The sequence below is a fragment of the Choloepus didactylus genome, chromosome 8 (assembly GCF_015220235.1).
Source record: "Choloepus didactylus isolate mChoDid1 chromosome 8, mChoDid1.pri, whole genome shotgun sequence".
NCBI classification, from domain to species: domain Eukaryota; kingdom Metazoa; phylum Chordata; class Mammalia; order Pilosa; family Megalonychidae; genus Choloepus; species Choloepus didactylus.
The window spans coordinates 77,541,463-77,563,317 of record NC_051314.1 but is presented as its reverse complement, the minus strand read 5'-3'; the positions used below and the strand labels follow the sequence as shown (position 1 = coordinate 77,563,317).

At 36.4% G+C, this 21,855-nt stretch overlaps 1 protein-coding gene across 1 annotated transcript; it reads left to right on the top strand.

The window, feature by feature from the left end:
- Window positions 1-16,719: 16,719 nt before the first annotated feature.
- Window positions 16,720-17,652, top strand: LOC119542724 (olfactory receptor 6C74-like). The gene has a single exon (XM_037847404.1). It carries the CDS (start codon window positions 16,720-16,722, stop codon window positions 17,650-17,652), a length of 933 nt encoding a protein of 310 aa, XP_037703332.1.
- The last annotated feature ends 4,203 nt before the right edge of the window (window positions 17,653-21,855 follow it).

Genomic DNA, 21,855 nt, shown 5'->3' with positions numbered 1-21,855 from the left:
AAGCATCTCTCCCAAAACCTCTCTCAGCTGCTCTGAGCTCCTTCTGTCTGTGAGCTCTCTTATAGGACTCCAGGGATTTAATTAAGACCCACCCTGAATGGGCTGGGTCCTCGTCTCCATGGAAATAATTTAAGCAAATGTTTCCACCCTCATCAACAGATTAGTCACTCTGCTCCCACAAGATTTCATTAAAGAATATGGATTTTCTGGGGGACATGATATACATCCAAACTGGCAAAGTGTTATTTTTATTTTAACCTGGTTCTGCCCTTGGTGTCATTCTTCCTTCATTTGTCTCTTCTCTGTCCATTTTGATACATGCTGGCAGTGATTCTGCTAATATAAATTTTGTAAAAGCTTGTCCACTTTGCAGGCAGTTCATAGTAATCCAAACTGTCAGACAGAAGGACTTTCTCCGGATCCTTCTGCAGACAGCATTTCCAATCCTGACTTCCACTAAAATGGCTGACTGGATTCGTTTTCATGTAAACCCTCACATGGAACCCTACTCTCCAGGGACTCACATTTCAGAAGCTCAGGGAAGTTCCTGATAGAGCTGCTTCTGGACCCAGTCTCAGAGCACACCATTTAGATGGGCTCAGAATTTTCCAAACCATCAGATTCTGGTTTCTTTGAGGGTGATGTTGGCCTCATAGAATGAGTTGGGAGTGTTCCTTCCTCTTCAATATTTTCGAAGAGTTTGAGCAGGATTAGTGTTAATCCGTCTTATAATATTTGGTAAAATTCACGAGTGAAGCCATCTAGTTCTGGAATTTTCTTTGTTGGGAAGTTTTTCATTACTGATTCCATGTATTTGCATATTATTGGTTGTTAACATGTTCTATTTCTTCGTGAATCAGAAAAAGTAGTTTCTAGAAATTTATCCCTTTCATATAGATTATACAATTTCTTGGTATACAGTTGTTCATAGTATCCTTTTATACTTTTTATTTCTTTGGGCCAGTAGTAATGTTCCCTTTTTATTTCTGTTTTGAGTGATATGTGTCTTCCCTCTTTTTAATTTGTCAGTCTAGCTAAGGGTTTGTTGATTTTATTTTCAAAGAACAAAGTTCTGTTTTTATTGATTCTCTCAATTGATAACTTTTATTGTCTAATGCCTTTATCTCTGTTCTAATCTTTGTGGTTTCTTTCATTTTACTAGGCTTGGATTTAATTTCCTCTTATTTTTCCAGGTCTTCTATCTAGATCTTCTAGTTATGAGATTAGGTTTCTGATTTGAGGTCTTTCTTCTTTTTTTTTTTTAATCTTCATTTTATAGAGATATATTCACATACCATGCAGTCATACAAAACAACTCATAAATTTGATTGTTCACAGTACCATTACATAGTTGTACATTCATCACCAAAATCAATCCCTGGCACCTACATTAGCACACACACAAAAATAACAAGAATAATAATTAAAGTGAAAAAGAGCAATTAAAGTAAAAAAGAACACTGGGTACCTTTGTCTGTTTGTTTGTTTGTTTCCTTCCCCTATTTTTCTACTCATCCATCCATAAACTAGACAAAAGGGAGTGTGGTCCTTATGGCTTTCCCAATCCCATTGTCACCCCTCATAAGCTACATTTTTATACAATTGTCTTCGAGATTCATGGGTTCTGGGTTGTAGTTTGATAGTTTCAGGTATCTACTACCAGCTACCCCAATTCATTAGAACCTAAAAAAGGGTTGTCTAAATTGTGCATAAGAGTGCCCAACAGAGTGACCTCTCAGCTCCTTTTGGAATCTCTCTACCACTGAAGCTTATTTCATTTCCTTTCACATCCCCCTTTTGGTCAAGAAGATGTTCTCCATTCCACGATGCCGGGTCTGCATTCCTCCCCAGGAGTCATATTCCATGTTGCCAGGGAGATTCACTCCCCTGGGTGTCTAATCCCACATAGTGGGGAGGGCAGTGATTTCACCTTCCAAGTTGGCTTAGGTAGAGAGAGAGGGCCACATCTGAGCAACAAAGAGGCATTCAGGAGGAGGCTCTTAGGCACAATTATAGGGAGGCCTAGCCTCTCCTTTGCAGCAACAGACTTCCCAAGGGTAAGTCCTGTGGTAGAGGGATCAAGCCATAAAACCACCAGTCCCCTATGTCTGTGGTCCTGTTAGCAACCATCGAGGTGGGGTAGGCCAATACCCCTGCATTCTCCACAGGCTCCTCAAGGGGGCTCTACATAGTTTTTTCCTTGTTTTTTTTTTTTTAATTTTTTTTTTAAATCAACTGTATGAAAAAAAAAATTAAAAAATAATAATTAAAAAACATACAATAAAAGAACATTTCAAACAGACCATAACAAGGGAGTAAGAAAAAGACAACTAATCTAACTACTTTACTTCCAACATGTTCCTACTCTATCCCAAGAAAGTTACCTAATATAGCAACATTTCTGTGAACTTGTTCCTACTATACCCATCAGAAATTAACAGACCATAGTCATTCCTGGGCATTCCCAGAACGTTAAATTTACACACGATAGCTTAGCTGTTCTTCTTGGATTATTGTTCCCCCTTCCTTAATTGCTCTCTATTGCTAGTTCCCCTACATTCTAAATTATAAACCATTTGTTTTACATTTTTCAAAGTTCACATTAGTGGTAGCATATAATATTTCTCTTTTTGTGCCTGGCTTATTTCACTCATCATTATGTCTTCAAGGTTCATCCATGTTGTCATATGTTTCACAACATCATTCCTTCTTAACTGCCATGTAGTATTCCATCATGTGTATATACCACATTTTATTTGTCCACTCATCTGCTGAAGGACATTTGGATTGTTTCCATCTCTTGGTAATTGTGAATAATGCTGCTATGAACATTGACATGCAGATGTCTGTTCGTGTCACTGCTTTCCGATCTTCCGGGTATATACCGAGAAGTGCAATCGCTGGATCGAATGGTAACTCTATATCTAGTTTTCTAAGGAACTGCCAGACTGACTTCCAGAGTGGCTGAACCATTATACACTCCCACCAACAATGAATAAGAGTTCCAATTTCTCCACATCCTCGCCAGCATTTGGAGTTTCCTGTTTGTTTAATGGCAGCCATTCTAATTGGTGTGAGATGGTATCTCATTGTGGTCTTAATTTGCATCTCTCTAATAGCTAGTAAAGCTAAACATTTTTTCATCTGTTTCTTGGCCATTTGTATTAACTCTTCAGAGAACTGTCTTTTCATATCTTTTGCCCATTTTATGATTGGGCTGTCTGTACTATTGTCATTGAATTGTAGGATTTCTTTATATATGCAAGATATCAGTCTTTTGTCAGATACATGGTTTCCAAAAATTTTTCCCATTGAGTTGGCTGCCTCTTTACCTTTTTGAGAAATACCTTTGAGGTACAGAAACTTCTAAGCTTGAAGAGCGCCCATTTATCTATTTTTTCTTTTGTTTCTTGTGTTTTGGGTGTAAAGTCTAGGAAGTGGCCGCCTAATACAAGGCCTTGAAGATGTTTTCCTACATTATCTTCTAGGAGTTTTATGGTACTTTCTTTTATATTGAGATCTTTGGTCCATTTTGAGTTAATTTTTGTGTAGGGGGTGAGGTAGGGATCCTCTTTCATTCTTTTGGATATGGATATCCAACTCTCCCAGCCCCATTTGTTGAAAAGACCATTATGACCCAGTTCAGTGACTTTGAGGTCCTTATCAAATATCAGTTGGCCATAGATCTGGGGATCTATCTCCAAATTCTCAATTCGACTCCATTGATCTATATGTCCATCTTTGTGCCAGTACCATGCTGTTTTGAAACAGTGGCTTTGTCATAAGCTTCAAAGTCAGGGAGTATAAGTCCTCCCACTTCGTTTTTCTTTTTTAGAGTGTCTTTACCAATTCGAGGCATCTTCCCTTTCGAAATAAATTTGATAGCTAGCTTTTCCAAGCCTGCAAAGTAGGTTGTTGGAATTTTGATTGGGATTGCATTGAATCTGTAGATGAGTTTGGGTAGAATTGACATCTTAATGACATTTAGCCTTCCTATCCATGGACATGGAATATTTTTCCATCTTTTAAGGTCCCCTTCTATTTATTTTAGTAGAGTTATGTAGTTTTCTTTGTATAGGTCTTTTACATCTTTGGTTAGGTTTATTCCTAGGTACTTGATTTTTTTAGTTGCTATTGAAAATGGTATCTTTTTCTTGAGTGTGTCTTCACTTTGTTCATTTCTAGCATATAGAAACATTACTGATTTATGTGCATTAATCTTGTACCCTGCTAATCTGTTAATTTTGTTTAATAGCTCTAGTCTCTGTATCATCGATTTCTCAGGCTTTTCCAGATATAAGATCATATCATCTGCAAACAATGACAGTTTTACTTCTTCTTTTCCAATTTGGATGCCTTTTATTTCTTTGTCTTGCCGGATTGCCCTGGCTAGCATTTCCAGCACAATGTTGAATAACAGTGGTGATAGCCGGCATCCTTGTCTTGTTCCTGATCTTAGAGGGAAGGCTTTCAGTCTCTCACCATTGAGTATTATGCTGGCTGTGGGTTTTTCATATATGCTCTTTATCATATTGAGGAAGTTTCCTTCAATTCCTACCTTTTGAAGTGTTTTTATCAAAAAGGGATGTTGGATTTTGTCAAATGCTTTTTCAGCATCTATTGAGATGATCATTTGATTTTTCCCTTTCGAATTGTTAATGTGTTGTAGTACATTGATTGATTTTCTTATGTTGAACCATCCTTGCATGCCTGGAACGAACCCCACTTGGTCATAGTGTATGATTTTTTTAATGTGTCTTTGGATTCGATTTGCAAGTATTTTGTTGAGGATTTTTGCATCTATATTCATTAGGGAGATTGGCTGGTAGTTTTCTTTTTTGTAGCATCTTTGCCTGGTTTTAGTATTAGATTGATGTTAGCTTCATAAAATGAGTTAGGTAGTGTTCCATTTTCTTCAGTGTTTTGAAAGAGTTTAAGTAAGACTGGTGTCAGTTCTTTCTGGAAAGTTTGGTAGAATTCCCCTGTGAAGCCATCTGGCCCTGGGCATTTATTTGTGGGAAGATTTTCGGTGACTGATTGGATCTCTTTGCTTATGATGGGTTGGTTGAGGTCTTCTATTTCTTCTCTGGTCATCTAGGTTGTTCATATGTTTCCAGGAAATTGTCCATTTCCTCTACATTATCCAGTTTGTTACCATACAGTTGTTGATAGTATCCTCTTATAATTTTTTTAATTTCTTCGGGATCTGCAGTTATGTCACCTTTTTCATTCATTATTTTGTTTATATGGGTCTTCTCTGTTTTTGATTTTGTCAGTCTAGCTAGGGGCTTGTCAATCTTGTTGATCTTCTCAAAGAACCAACTTTTGGTGATATTTATCCTCTCTATTGTTTTTTTTATTCTCTATGTCATTTATTTCTGCTTTAATCCTTGTTATTTCTTTTCTCCTACTTGGTTTAGGATTGGTATGCTGTTCATTTTCTAGCTTCTTCAGTTGATCCATTAGTTCTTTGATTTTGGCTCTTTCTTCCTTTTTAATATATGCATTTAGTGCTATAAATTTCCCCCTCAGTACTGCTTTTGCTGCATCCCATAGGTTTTTGTATGTTGTGTTCTCATTTTCATTCATCTCTATATATTTAGAAATTTCTCTTGCTATTTCTTCTTTAACCCACTGATTGTTTAGGAGTGTGTTGTTTAAGCTCCAGGGATTTGTGAATTTTCTAAGTCTCTGGTGGTTATTGACTTCTAATTGTATTCCATTATGGTCAGAGAATGTGCTTTGAATGATTTCAATCTTTTAAATTTACTGAGCCTTGCTTTATGTCCCAGCATATTATCTATTCTGGAGAAAGTTCCGTGAGTACTAGAGAAGTATGTGTATCCTGGTGATTTGGGATGTAATGTCCTGTATATGTCTGTTAAATCCAATTCATTTATCAGATTGTTTAGGTTTTCAATTTCGTTGTTGGTCTTCTATCTGGTTGATCTATCTATAGGAGAGAGTGATGTGTTGAAGTCTCCCACAATTATTGTGGAAACATCAATTGCTTCCTTTAGTTTTGCCAGTGTTTCTCTCATGTATTTTGTGGCACCTTGATTGGTTGCATAAACATTTATGATTGTTATTTCTTCTTGTTGAATTGCCCCTTTTATTAGTGTGTAGTGGCCTTCTTTGTCTCTCAAAACATCCCTGCATTTAAAGTCTATTTTATCTGAGATTAATGTTGCTACACCTGCTTTCTTTTGGCTGTAGCTTGCATGAAATATTTTTTTCCATCTTTTCACTTTCAGTTTCTTTGTGTCCCTATGTCTAAGATGAGTCTCTTGTATGCAATATATTGATGGTTCATTTTTTGTAATCCATTCTGCTAATCTGTATCTTTTAATTGGGGAGTTTAATCCATTTACATTCAACGTTATAACCGTGAAGGCATTTCTTGAATCAGCCATCTTATCCTTTGGTTTATGTTTGTCATATATATTTTTCCCCTCTCTCTATTAGTATCCTTTAATGTACCCATACTGAATCTCTTTAGTACTGAACCTTTCTCCAAGTCTCTCTCTCCTTTCTTTGTTTCTCTGTCTGTAGGGCTCCCTTGAGTATCTCCAGTAGGGCAGGTCTCTTGTTAGCAAATTCTCTCAGCATTTGTTTGTCTGTGAAAAATTTAAGCTCTCCCTCAAATTTGAAGGAGAGCTTTGCTGGATAAAGAATTCTTGGTTGGAAATTTTTCTCACTCAGAATTTTAAATATATCATGCCACTGCCTTCTCGCCTCCATGGTGGCTGCTGAGTAGTCACTACTTAGTCTTGTGCTGTTTCCTTTGTATGTGGTGGATTGCTTTTCTCTTGCTGCTTTAGAACTTTTTCCTTCTCTTCTGTGTTTGACAGTGTGATCAGAATATGTCTCGGAGTGGGTTTATTTGGATTTATTCTATTTGGAGTTCGCTGGGCATTTATGATTTGTGTATTTATGGTGTTTAGAAGATTTTGGAAGTTTTCCACAACAATTTCTTTGAATACTCTTCCTAGACCTTTACCCTTTTCTTCCCCTTCTGGAACACCAATGAGCCTTATATTCGTACTTTTTATATTATCTATCATATCCCTGAGGTCCATTTTGATTTTTTTCAATTTTTTCCCCATTCTTTCTTTTGTGCTTTCATTTTCCATTCTGTCATGTTCCAGATCACTAATTCATTGTTCAACTTCCTCTAGTCTTGTACTATGAGTATCCAGAATCTTTTTAATTTTGTCAACAGTTTCTTTAATTTCCATAAGATCATATATTTTTTTTATTTAGTCTTGCAATGTCTTCTTTATGCTCTTCTAGGGTCTTCTTGATATCCTTTGTATCTCATACTATGGTCTCATTGTTCATCTTTAGTTCTTTGATTAGTTGCTCTAGGGACTGTGTCTCTTCTGATCTTTTGATTTGGGTGTTTGGTCTTGGGTTACCCATATCATCTTGTTTTTTCATATGCTTTATAATTTTCTGTTGTTTTTGGCCTCTTGGCATTTGCTGAACTTGATAGGGTTCTTTTAGGATTTGTAGACCAATTGAAGTCCTTATCTCTAATTTATCAGATCTACAGCTTCGTGGCATACACTTTCTCTAACTAACCAGCAGGTGGCCTCCACAAGCCACCTGTTCTCCACAAGTCAGTTCTCCCCTGCTTTGCCTTTGTGGTCAGTGGGGGAGTGAGTCTTTTGGGGTTCAATTGGTGTACCAAGCTTGCGTGTGCAGTTGGTGTTGCCCGCCCTGTATATGGGGCGTGTGTCTGGGCGGTCAGGGAGGGTGGGTGACTCTAACAATCAAATCTCCCTGGTGTTCCTGGAGTTTTAAGCTGCTGCAATAGTCTAATCCTTCAGTTCAGTCCTGCCACAGTTTGTCTCTGCCACTGACCCACAAGTCCTTGGTATTGGCGTATGGCCCCTGAGACTTGTGAGTGGGTCCCTCTTCCAGGCCGTGCACCCCCTTGTCCTCTGTTGAGGGATGACTGTGCTATGTCACAGGTGAGTGACATCCTGCCAGGTCAGTTCTGGGCTGCTGGGCTTTGTAGGGAGGCTCCCAGTCTGCTGAAATGATGGCTGAATGGGGCTTTCTTAATTCACACAGCTCCACCTTCCCAACTCTGGGACAACCAGCTGATGGTTCAGGGAACGCTAATGTCCATGCCCAGTTTTGTGGTGTGTGCCTGTTATTTGAAGCACTTCCATCACACTGAATTGTCTGGGGCAGCTCTAGGCTGTGGGGCTGTCGACGGGCAGGAGTGTTTCCGGTCCACCAGGATGATGGCTGTAAGAGGACGCCCCCCTTTTCTTGGGAAGTTGTGGTGTTCAGTGAATTTTCTCAGCCACTGGATTATTGCCTTTTGTCTCAGAGCTCTCTTAGTTCTGCTCTTGTCTTGACCTGCCCAAATTGCAAGTCTATGAGGCTGTCTGTATTGGACTTCTTAGAGTAATTGTTTTAGAAACAGAAAAAATAGATTAAAAAAAAAAAAGCCCTCCTTGCAGATCTAATGGGTTATTGAAATGCTAAGAGACAAAGCAATTAGGGCCATTAAGGAAAGATCCAGGGGGGCAGAGAGATTAGTTTTTCTTCGGGATTTGCATAAGAGCCTGAGGGCCTGAGCTCTGCCCTTCCCCTTTCTGTGTTCACCAGAACTCCAAAAAGCCTCCGCTTTTATTTTTCAGTTTTTCTTGCTGTTTTTTGCTATGCCTATCTCCTCTCTGCTGGGCTGGCTGCTCTCAGATTCTCTGGTGTCTGGTCTCAGTCTATCTATGGTTGGAGTTTGGATCAGTAGAATGAGTTTCCGATAAGGGCTGCCACTGCAGTTCTCCCTTCTCCTTCCCGGAGCTGACAGCCCCTCCTCCCACGGGACTGAGCCTGGCAGGGAGGGGCACGTGTCCCCTGGCCACAAAAACTTACAGATTTTGCTGATCTCAGCAGTTCCACGTTTTCATGAGTACTGTATGAAGTATGCCCAAAGTCAATTGCTCTGTAGTGTCCAGTCCATGCAGTTCCTGGCTTTCTACCTACTTTCCTGGAGGAGTAACTAAAACATACAGCTCACCAATCTGCCATCTTGCCCTGCCCTCAGTCTTTCTTCTTTTTTAAAGTAAATATTTAAAGCTGTGAGTTTCCTTCTCAGCATGACATTTGCTTCATTCTGTAAGTTTTGGTATGCTTTGTTTTCATTTTCATTCACATGAAGACATATCTTAATTTCCCACTGATTTCTTCTTTTTATCCGTTGGTTGTTTAATCATGCATTGTTTAATTACCATATATTTGTTAATTTTCCAATTCTCTCTCTCTGTTGATTTCTAGCTTCATTCCATTGTGGTCAGATAAATAGATTTTATGATTTCATTACTTCAGATTTATTGAGAATTACTTTATTACATAACAAGTGGCCCATCCTGGAGAGTGATCCAAGGGCACTAGAGAAGCTGCTGATGGACATTGTATTAGGTCTCCTTGGTTTATAGATTTGTTCAAAGTTTCTATTTCTTTGTCTTCAGTCCAGATGCTCTATACATTATTGAAAGTTGTATATTTAAGTACTTACTAATAATGGTGAATTATTTACTTCTTCCTTCAAATATGTCAATATGTGCTGCCTATATTTTGGGGCTCTGCCCTTATATTTATAAAGGTTATTTCTTCTTATTGAATTGTCCCATCTTTTAGTATATAGTGACCTTCTTCATTCTTCATAACTGTTTTTGACTTTAAATCCATTTTATCTGCTACAAGCACAGCTACCCAAATTCTTTCTTGATTACTATTTGCATGGTAAATTTTTTCCATCCTTTCAATTTCAGCCTGCTTATGTCTGAATTTAGGTGAGTCTCTTGTAAGGAACATATGGTTGGGTCATGTTTGCTTTTATCCATTCTGCCAATCTTAGAATTTTGAGTAGAGAGGTTCATCCATTGACAATCAAAGTAATTACTGATAATGCAGTGCTTTCTTCTATCATTTTGGTACATAGTCTTTGTAAATCTTATACCAGTTTTGTCCCTCAGTTCTTCCAATAATTCCTACTTGCATATTTATTTGGTTTATTTATGTTTTATACAGTATTATTTTATACATTACCTCATTTCTTTATATATTTTCATTTATTTTCTTTGTGGTTGCCATATACAAATTTGTGCAGCATTCACATTTGATTTAATACCAATTTAACTTCAAGAGTATACACTTATACTACTCTTGTTCCCTGATGTCCCCCAGCTTTTTTTTGTGCTTATTACAAATTATAACTTTAAACTTGTATTTCCTAAGCTCCAAAGTTATCATTACTCTTTACACATTTGCATTTTTAAACCTGTATTTAATATGAAGTAGGGTTATATACCAAGAATTACAGCACTTAGTACTGGCATTGATAGTCATCTATATGGTTACCTTTAGCAGAAGGCTTTATTGTTTTCTGTAGGTATTACCCACTATCTAGTGTCCTTTCTTTAGAATCCAAAGAACTCACTTTAGGACAAGTCTAATGGTTACAAACTCCCCCTGATTTTTTTTTACATGGAATATCTTATTGCTCCCACATTTTGAATGCCTGTCTTGCCAGATGCGTAATTCTTGGTTGGTAATATACATAATTCTTGGTTTTCTGTTATCAGTTTTAAAATATTGCATCATATTGCTTTTTGGCTTCTATGGTCTCAGATGTGAAATCAGCACTTAATATTATTGGGACTTTTTGCATGTAACATGTTTTTCTTGTAGCTTTCATAACTATCCCCTTATCATTTGCATTTGACAGTTTGACTACTATGTGTCTGGGTGTGTTTCTTTTTTTTTTAATTTTACCCTGTCTGGAGTTAATTGGACTTCTTGGATGAGCATACTGATGCTTTCTGCTATATTTGGGAAGTTTTCCACCACTGTTTCTTTAACTATTCCTTCTGCCCCTTTTTTTCTTCTCTTTCTGGGATCCTGTAATATTATCATAAACTATATTGATTTTGAAATACTTTTTTTTCCTGCACCTCAGCATCTCTCATTCATTCTCAATCTCTCTCTCATTCTTTCATTCAAATGAAAGAATGAAAGCTCTAAACTGCTTTTGAAACCATCTAAGGAATTTTTAATTATAGCAAATGTGGTGTTCAACCCCAGTATTTCTGTTTGGAACTTTTTAAATTTTCTCATTATTGAAATTCTTCTCCCAGTTACTCATTGTTTTCCCAATATCATTTAATTATTTTTCTGTATTTTCCTTTGTCTCTTTCAGCATATTAATTGTCATTTCTTAAAAGTCTTTTTCAGGGATTTTCAAAGTCTTATCTCCTTAATTGATGTTTGCTGCATTTTTAATCCAGATCTTTTGCATGGGCCATCATTTCCTATACTTTTGTTTGATTTGTAATCTTTTCTTGCACACTGTGCATTTCAATATTTTAAGAGGTTAACCTGGATTTCTTCCCTGAACTGTCTGCACCATGAGTTTGTATCAAGTTCATGTCATGCAGAGATTTCCTTGCATGTCAGGAGCTAATATAACCAAACAAAGCAAAGTAAAAACACCTTTCACAGTCTTTGCAATTGGTTATTGATTGTCCAGGTCTCTTTTTCAAAGTTGAGCCCTCCTTTCAAGAAGATCAACCCAAGTCTTTTTCTGAGACTGGGTCTTATCCTGAGCTTCTTTTTGCTTGTGGCCTTAGGAATCCCCATTATGGGAATTCAAATGCCTCTTTTAATCCCTATGAAATAGATTTTCTCCCTCTCCTGGGTACTCCATTTTAAGACTTAAAGCAGGTAAGACTTTCCGTCAAGCTGCTTTGACTTAATTGTTCCTTACACTGCTTTACCTATCTGTAGTTGCTATGCTGGGGGGAAAATTCTGGGAGGGTGAGTGTAAGATGGGTTGCCTAGGTGAATATTCAAACTACTTTACAAATGATTGACATTGACAAACCAGCACCCCAGTTCTTCTATAGGGGTTATTCTGCTCCTGCCAGAACAGGGTCAGGGACCAACAATGGGAACAGAGGCTGGCTATTATGCTGGGGAGGGGTGGGGAAGAGACTAGTGAGTGCACAGAGAGTTTCTCTTTGGGGGCTGTGCTTTCTGGATTTGCAACTTGCTTAGTTACTGCAAACCTTTAACTGTTTTTCATAGTTTTGAGGAAGGTTACTGTCTTTCAGACTCTTCTTCCATTTTTGCTTGAGGGGCATAGGAACAACGGCTGCCCTCAGAGCTGCCCCCCTGAGATCTGAAGGAGCTGACCAAAAGCAGTGGTCAGTACTCAGAACACACACCCCATATTTTTGAGGACTAGGTCTTTAGGTCCCAAATTAACACCAGCAAGCAAGCCAGGAGGCTGGAATGCATATCCCTCTACTGCCTGCTATAAGCCTATTTTTGGGGGGATGGTATCTGATACAGGGAGGGTAAATTTTGCTCATATTTACCACATTTTACTTTCCTCTTCCTTCAGCTCTTACTTCTATGCTGCACAGTGTTCTTCTAGACCCTGGAGTTTCAAAATAGTTGATTCAGACAGTTCCTGTCAGTTAAGTGGTTGTTTATGTAGATGGATTAAATCCTGGAGTCTCCTACTCTGTTATGTTTCCCAAATCCTCCATCACTGCATCATGTTTCATTTTATAAATTGCTATATGCCTCTGATAAGTTAACATTTTCTTTGATATGTAAGTAAAGGTGAGGCTGATCAACCAAATCCAAACTTGAACTGTGTTGAAGTGAAGCTGGATTATATTTAGCTAGACTCAACCTAAAATGTGTTCATTCCGTTTTCTAGTTTTTGGTTCTCCAAGGATTCTAAATGATACTCTGCAATTCAGGTGGCAGGATTTATGTTTGCTTAGTACTGAGATTCTTCAGGCATTTCTGTAGTCTTTTAAGACTCCTGCCCAATTCATCTTTGAAGTTTAGCAAGCAACCAACTCTAGATTTGAGAAATTTCATCACCTACAATTTTACTTTATTAGTTAACTCTTAGGCAGCTGCCAAAATCTCAGGTAGTTTATCAATCCTCCCATCAAAGCCCTCTGTCATGGACCCAGTTTGTCTTGTAGATGCGTAAATGCCCTAGGCTTTGAAATTCATCACTGCCAGTTCAGTGCTCCTTAGTGTGATTTCAACTAGTTGTAGTTTGCATTCTCAGTGGGGAACCATTTCACTGTTAATTATTTGTTTCCAAAATACTGGTAGACTGCTTGATCTCCTTAAATCTTAAGCCTCACATCTTATCCAGCTTTAGAATTTGGCAATGGTCTTTAGGGATAAAATTGGCCATTTGTTTGAAGTCTATAACTTTCTCCAGTTTGTATTCCAACTATGCTGGATTGCTAGTATTTTTCTTGATTTCTTTGACCTCCAGAAGCAACCATCTACTGGGTCCAAGGCCTAAATCTCATTTTTGAACAAAGGTCACATAAAACAAATGATCTCAGTGAAAATACCTATAGTAATGGTGTCACCCCCTGATTCACATCATCTTTTTTCCAAACAGCCTAGCCTGCTTCCTTCAGTAACTTCAGGATAACAACCAGAAACAGGAATAACAATCTTGCGTATAGGTCTTCATTGATTCCACAGTTGCATATAGCTTAATAGATCTATTTTCTCTAACAATTATTTTATTCCATATCTTTATAGTAGTTTTGCTTCTCTTATCAAACTGCCAGTCTTCTTTGTTGTTTTCAAAGCCAATGAGAGGAGGATATGTTAATACAAAAAAAAAAAAAAAAAAAAAAAAACAGTTTGCTTGTCTACCATTTAAATTTTACAAATTTTCAAAAAAGATTTTTATTCTTCCCCAAAGAGAACAAATATTCTCTATGGATATACTTTAATCAATTACATTTATTATTCTCTATAGCCAAACAGTTTAGCTTCTTTTGTAACCAATTCAAGTTGTTTTTAATCATCATTTATTCATTCCAACTGAATTTCCTTAATAAGGAGTAAATAGAAAGAATTTATTTTTTCTTCATTTCCTGTAATTTTGCATTATATTTAATGAAAGAAAAATTGATAAATCATATCCATGGTTTAGAAGACATGTAGAAAGAAATCTAGAATCATTTTTTAATAGCTTTTAGTAAATTGCAGTTCTATAATAAGGTACTTTCTAAAGTCAGGTATGCTGTAGTTTTCCTGGCTTGCCTTTTAGTATATAACAATAGTTCACACTACAAGATTGTGTGGAGAGGGTAATATGTAAGTACTTTTGAATTTAATGTAGTTTATGAGCCACCTGGTCAATATTCAGTAAACCAGATGTTATATAAAATGTTGTCACAAGTCAGAGATCAACATTATATTTTGATTCTCTTTTTGGAATAGAAAATGAGAGCTCAAATTTCTTCTTTTTAAGGAAAGAGATATTTTGCCTAAGTTGACATACTTTGAAAAACCTAATGCTGTTTATATGAATGTTTAATCTCCTCTCTAGGAAATAGACTGCATCTTAACATCAACATTTCAGATTTCCCTATAGATGTTGTGGTGAGACTCAACTTTGTTAATGATGAAGATACCCAATTAGTATGTTGTCTGCAAGAATTCCCAAGGCCCTACACCAGTTCTCAGTAAATACTCTCTTTGTATTAAAGAGCAAAGATAAATCTATGGTTATGTAGAAACAAAAACACTTTGCTTCATAAAGAGAACTAAAACCTCACTTGAGTGACTAGAATTCTTAAAAGAGCAATCTCCTTTTTTTGATTCTAGATAAATTTCTAGATTTAAGTAGACTGAACTCAGACATTATAATATTTATGTGTAGTTTTTTTTTTTTTTTTAATGTGTTTGAAAGTGCACTGTATGCTGTTTAGAGAGAGAAATTCCTCAGGGGTTGCATATTTTATTAAACATCCCTGGTTTTTAATGTGAACAAGTTGTTGAGAGATTGGAAGCAAAGAATAATCATGGGCTAAAAAGAAATATATTACTGGAAAAATCATTCCTAATTCATTGTTGTTTAGCAATACAAAGGAAAAAATTCACAATGTGGATATCCCGGAAAGTAAGTACTTTCAATATTTTGTTGTTTTTGTACAATGTAATTAAAGTGGAATCCTTTCTATTGGCAATGTCTGATCATGACATTAAACTAATTAAATTCAGAATTAAAAACAAAGACAATATTTGTGTAATTCATGATTAACATTTAGTATCCATATTTAGAAGGCTATCTGAATTTCTCTATTAGAATAGCACCAATTTCCAAAAGGAGCCGAGAGGTCACTCTGGTGGGCACTCTTACGCACACTTTAGACAACCCTTTTTAGGTTCTAAAGAATTGGGGTAGCTGGTGGTGGATACCTGAAACTATCAAACTACAACCCAGAACCCATGAATCTCGAAGACAGTTGTATAAAAATGTAGCTTATGAGGGGTGACAATGGGATTGGGAAAGCCATAAGGACCACACTCCACTTTGTCTAGTTTATGGATGGATGAGTAGAAAAATAGGGGAAGGAAACAAACAGACAAAGGTACCCAGTGTTGTTTTTTACTTCAATTGCTCTTTTTCACTCTAATTATTATTCTTGTTATTTTTGTGTGTGTGCTAATGAAGGTGTCAGGGATTGATTTAGGTGATGAATGTACAACTATGTAATGGTACTGTAAACAATCGAAAGTACGATTTGTTTTGTATGACTACGTGGTATGTGAATATATCTCAATAAAATGAAGATTAAAAAAAATAATAATAATAACAAAAAAAAAAAAAGAATAGCACCATTAACAATAATTCCCAGTAACGTTTATCAAAAAAAAAAAAAAACTGACTGGTTCGTATTATTTTATATTTAGGAGAGACTTGGGTACTTAAATATTACAAATATTAAATAGTACTTCTTACACTGATACAATAGCACTGAAACTGATTGAACTCATGAGTAAATCATTCCAAGCTTCATGAAAAATTTCAACTTATGTCACATATTAATTCTGACTCACATTGTGCTAAAACTCATATAAGTTCTTTCCATTGAAAGTAGTTTTAATTGACATGGAACAGAAAGACCAACCAGGATAATTGTCATCAAAATATAACCAACTTTAAATAATCTAAATATGAATAATTCATGCAAGATTTGCTGCTTTAGGTATGCAAGAACACAGGAAAGGCACACCTGTTGAAAAACTGAGGAGTTCTTTTTAATAGTAGAGGCATAAACCAAGCTAATTTAAAAAGGCTTTCTTATGGATTCAGTAAGATTACAGGAATTAACTTGTATCTTAAAAAAGAAACTTTAAATCAGAGAAACCTACAAATACTTACACAAGGAAATATTAAAGCCATTCTGTTGCAAAGAAGATCTGAAAAGAGAATTTATAAAATGAGTAGCCAGAGAAGGTGATGAAATAAGCAGGATTAAGCCTTTGCTTCTGATTGCTATGTGAAATGTGTAAAAAAAAATCATAAATTTTTTAGAGTTTAGAAAGTGATTAGCCAGAGAAGGTGACAAAATTTAATGAAGACCCACTCTGAAGGGGCTGGGATCTGAAATGTATGTTGAAATGAGTACAACTGATGACTGAAGGTAATCCCCAAATATGTCTTACATATTCGCACTTCTTAGAGATCCAGGAACACCACAGATAACCAAGTAATGTTATAAAAAGATTAAACATTCTTTTGAATTACTTGCTCTTTCTTATCACTTTCAAATTATTACTCAGTGAAGCCTTTTAAAATAAAAAATAATCCTCTACTTTTTCCCAGATCTGTTGTAATTCAGAAGGTATTTAACCATGAGGAACCATACAATGGTGACAACATTCATTCTTCTAGGACTCACAGATGACCCCCACTGGCAAATTGCAATTTTCCTTTTTCTATTTCTAACTTATTTATTGAGTGTCACTATAAATCTGACAATCATCCTGCTCACCCTGGTGGATTCCCACCTCAAAACACCCATGTATTTCTTCCTTCGGAATTTCTCCTTCTTAGAAATCTCATTGACATCTGCCTGCATCCCTAGATTTCTAGTCAGCATTGTGACTAGGGATAAAACAATTTCCTATGAGGCTTGTTTTACACAATTATTTTTTATCATCTTCTTTGGTGCATCGGAGTTTTTCCTGTTGGCTGCCATGTCCTCTGACCGCTATGTGGCCATCTGCAAACCCCTTCATTATGCAACTATTATGAGCAGCAGGGTCTGCACCCAGCTGGTCCTTAGTTCTTGGATGAGTGGGTTGTTAACCATCTCTCCTGGAATTATCAAGGGCCTGGGGTTGGAATTCTGTGATGCCAATATTATTGACCACTTCATCTGTGACTATTCTCCTGTCCTGAAGCTCTCCTGCACAGATACATGGGTCATAGAATTGTTGAGTTTTATTTTAGCCATTGTCACACTCCTGGTTACATTGGCCCTGGTGATACTCTCCTATGCAAATATCATAAGAACAATTCTGAAGATCCCTTCTGCCCAGCAAAGGAAAAAGGCTTTTGCTACCTGTTCTTCCCACATGATTGTTGTTTCTATCTCTTATGGCAGCTGCATTTTTATGTATATTAAACCTTCTGCAGAGGAAAGAGTATCTTTGAACAAGGGGGTGGCCGTACTCATCACTTCAATTGCACCCGTCTTAAATCCTTTTATATATACTCTAAGAAATAAACAAGTGAAGCAAGCCCTGAAGGATATATTTAAAAAATGGTCTTTATTGCCTTAGAATCACAGCTTGGTCTTTTATAAAAGCATAACTCTATAGTTCATTGAATATTTTAGAATATATTAACACTTTTAACATATTCCTTTTTTATTTTTACATGATGATAGTGACTGAAGCACCCAGAAGCAGCCTTTCAGTGCTAGTACCTTACGTGACATTTCCTTATTTAATGCTGGAATCACTTTATTCTTTCAGCTTAATTCTTTGATTTTGTTCAACTTCAAGTTATTCCACTAGGAATTAATTTTTTAAATCCAACATCTCCATGTTTTTTCTAGCAAAGATTTGCCCAAAATATAGATCACTTTTGATATGACAATTCATAACCTGAAAATTAAAATAGATGCTATTTCTAACACAATATTAACAATTTTTATTTCTCCATTAACTTCTACATTCACCTTTCTTTTCCTTCAGGTTTTGTTCTCCATTTATCCAATTTTAACCTCACTTTATTCACTATTCCATCAGCTAGCCCTTTAAAAGTATATATCTATGGAACTAATATTGAATGAATTCTCAAATGGAAATGATAAATTTGACTTGCTTCTACTTTGTCTCTGACCTTTTCTCTCCTTTCCAGGAAATAAAGTGTCAATATTGTTAGAAAGTTATCAATCTTATTGATTTTTGTCAAATAACTAGATTTTATATCTTTTATTTTCTCTATTGTTTACCTTAGAATAAGGTAATAAAATATCTTTATTATTTTCTCCCTGCTAGTGCTTTATTTTTATTATGCTCTTCTTTTTCTATTTTATTGAGGTAGGAACTTAGATTTTTTTATTTGAGAACATTCTTCATTCTAAGCAGTTATTGCTGTTATAAATTTCCCTGTCAGCCTTACTTTAGTTGCACACCACACATTTTGAAATGCTGTTTTTTCATTTCCATTTAGTTCCGAGTATCATTTAATTTCATTTGACATTTCCAATTGGACCCATGACTTATTTTGAAGTGTTAGATTCTAGTTGTATAGAGATTTTACTATTATGTCTCTGTTTTAATTTCTAGTTTTATTCTATTGCCAAATACTCTGTAGGATATCCATTCTTTTAAATTTGATATGTTGTGTTTCATTCACAAGAATATGGTCTATCAAGGTGACTGATTCATGAGAATTTGGGTAAAAACAGCCAATTTGGGAAAAAAAGCTGTTGGGTACATTATTTTACTTATGTAAATAAGATCCTGTTGATTGATTGTGTTGTTAAACTATTCCATATCCTTGCTGAGTTTGCCTAGTAGATTTTCTGTTTCTGAGACATTTGTCAGTTGCTGATATGCCTATCTGTAATTGTGGATTTGTCTGTTTCTCCTTTCAGCACTCTCAGTTTTGCTTCATGTATTTTGGGGCTCTGTTGCTTGATGCATACTCATTCAGGATCATTATCTCTTCCAGATGGGTCCTTCCATCCTTCTGTCATTGTGTCCCTCTTTCTCACTAGTCATTTTTTTGCTCTGAAGTCTATTATATCAGATATTAATATATCTACTCCTTATTAATAAATATCTGTATGGTATATATAATTTTCCCATCCTTTTATTTTTTTATTTTTTTGTGTGTATTTTTTTTTATTTTTTAACTTTTATTCAGATTGTTTACATGCCATACAATTATCCAAAGATCCAAAGTGTAGAATCAGTTGCCTCGGTACCCTCATATCACACATCTGTGCTTCCATCACCACACTTAATTTTTGTTCAATTTTTAGAAACTTTTCACTACTCCAGACAAGAAATAAAGCAAAAGAAGAAAAGAAAAAAGAAGAAAAGAAAACTCAAATCCTCCCATATGCCTAAAAACCCCCTCCATTGTTGACTCGTAGTATTGGTATAGTACATCTGTTACTCTTTATGAAAGAACATTGAAATACTAACTGTAGTATACAGTTTGCAATAGGTATATATTTTTCCCTATATGCCCCTCTATTGTTAACTTCTAGTTGTATTGTCATGTATTTGTTCTCATTCATGGAGGAGATTTCTAATATTTGTACAGTTAATGACAGACATTGCTGACCATAGGATTCAGTTTTATACATTCCCATCTTTTGACCTCCAACTTTCCTTCTGGTGACATATATGACTCTGAGCTTCCCCTTTCCACCTCATTCACGCACCATTCGGCACTGTTAGTTATTCTCACATCTTGCTACCGACCCCTCTGTTCATTTCCAAACATTTAAGTTCACCCTAGTTGAACATTCTGCTCACACTAAGCAACTCCTCCCCATTCTTTAGCCTCATTCTATATCTTGGTACGTAATACTTTATGTCTATGAGTTTGCATATTATAATTAGTTCCTATCAGTGAGACCCTGCAATATTTTTCCTTATGTGTCTGACTTATTTCACTCAGTATATTGCCCTCAAGTTTTCATCATCAAACCATTTTTTTAGATGGTTTTGTTCACATTTCATACATTCCATCCTTAGTAAACAATCAATGGTTCCCTGTATAGTCACAAATTTATGTATTCACCACCCTCACCACTATCTATATAAGGGCAGCTACATTTCTTCCACAAGGCAGGAGGGAGAGTCAAAGAAGGTAGAGGGGCAAAAGAAAAAGAAAAAAGAAAGAGGAAGAAAAAAATGACAGCTAGGAAGCAGCAAAAGGAAAGATAAGCTTAAATCAAAGTAGAATAAAGAGTCAGACAATACCACAAATGTCAAGTGTCTCACACCCCTCCCCTATCCCCCCCTCTTATCTGCATTTACCTTGGTATATTACCTTTCTTACATTAAAGGAAGCATAATACAATGATTCTGTTAATTACAGTCTTTAGTTTATGTTGATTGCATCCCTCCCCCAATGCCTCCCCTTTTTTAATACCTTGCAAGGTTGACATTCCCTTGTTCTCCCTCATGAAAGAACATATTTGTACATTTTATCACAACTGTTGAACACTCTAGGTTTCACCAAGTTATACAGCCCCAGTCTTTATCTTTCCTCCTTTCTTGTGGTGTCTCACATGTTCCCAACCTTCCTTTCTCAACCATATTCATAGTTATCTTTGCTCAGTGTACTTACATTGCTGTGCTGCCATCTCCCAAAATGTGTTCCAAACCTTTTACTCCTGTCTTCTCCTATCACTCTGTAGTTCTCCCCTTAGTATTTACTGTAGGACAAGTGTCTTGTTCACAAAGTCTCTCATTGTCTGTCTGTCAGAAAATATTTTGAGCTCTCCCTCATATTTGAAGGACAGTTTTGCTGGATATAGGATTCCTGGTTGACAGTTTTTCTCTTTCAGTACCTTAAATATATCACACCACTTCCCTCTTGCCTCCATGTTTTCTCCTGAGAGATCTGCACACAGTCTTATTAAGTTTCCTTTGTATGTGATAGATCACTTTTCTCCTGCTGTTCTCAGGATTCTCTCTTTGTCTTTGACATATGATGATCTGATTATTAGGTGTCTTGGTGTAGGCCTGTTCAGATCTATTCTGTTTGGAGTATGCTGTGCTTCTTGGATCTGTAATTTTATGTCTTTCATAAGAGATGGGAAATTTTCATTGATTATTTCCTCTATTATTGCTTCTGCCCCTTTTCCCTTCTCTTCTCCTTCTGGGACACCAATGATATGAACATTCTTATATTTCATTTCACCCTTAAGTTCCTGGAGACATTGCTCATATTTTTTCATTCTTTTCTCCATCTGCTCCTTTGCATGTAGGCTTTCAGGTGTTTTGTTCTCCAGTTCCTGGGCGTTTTCCTCTGCCTCTTGAGATCTGCTGTTGTATGTTTCCATTGTGTCTTTCATCTCTTGTGTTGTGCCTTTAATTTCCTAGATTCTGCTAGTTGTTTTTTTGAGCTTTCGATTTCTGCCTTATGTATGCCCAGTGTTTTCTTCACAGCCTTCATCTGTTTTGCCATATCTTCTCCAAACTTTTTGAATTGATTTAGCATTAGTTGTTTAAATTCCTGTATCTCAGTTGAAGTGTATGTTTGTTCCTTTGACTGGGCCATAACTTTGTTTTTCTTAGTGTAGGTTGTAGTTTTCTGTTGTCTAGGCATCTGACCTCCTAGGCCACACCAATCAGGTTTTCCCAGACGAGAACAAGCTCAGGTCACAGAAGGAGGAAATATTCAGTGTCTGGTTTCCCTGATTGTTTTTCTTAGAGGATTGACACATACTGTGCTTTTCTGCACAGCAGGTGTGCCTGTAAGCCTGTCATGGGCTGGTGTAAGTGGGTGTG

Excerpts from the sequence above, each read along its gene's own strand:
- LOC119542724 (XM_037847404.1), top strand. The coding sequence starts at position 16,720 with ATGAGGAACCATACAATGGTGACAACATTCATTCTTCTAGGACTCACA.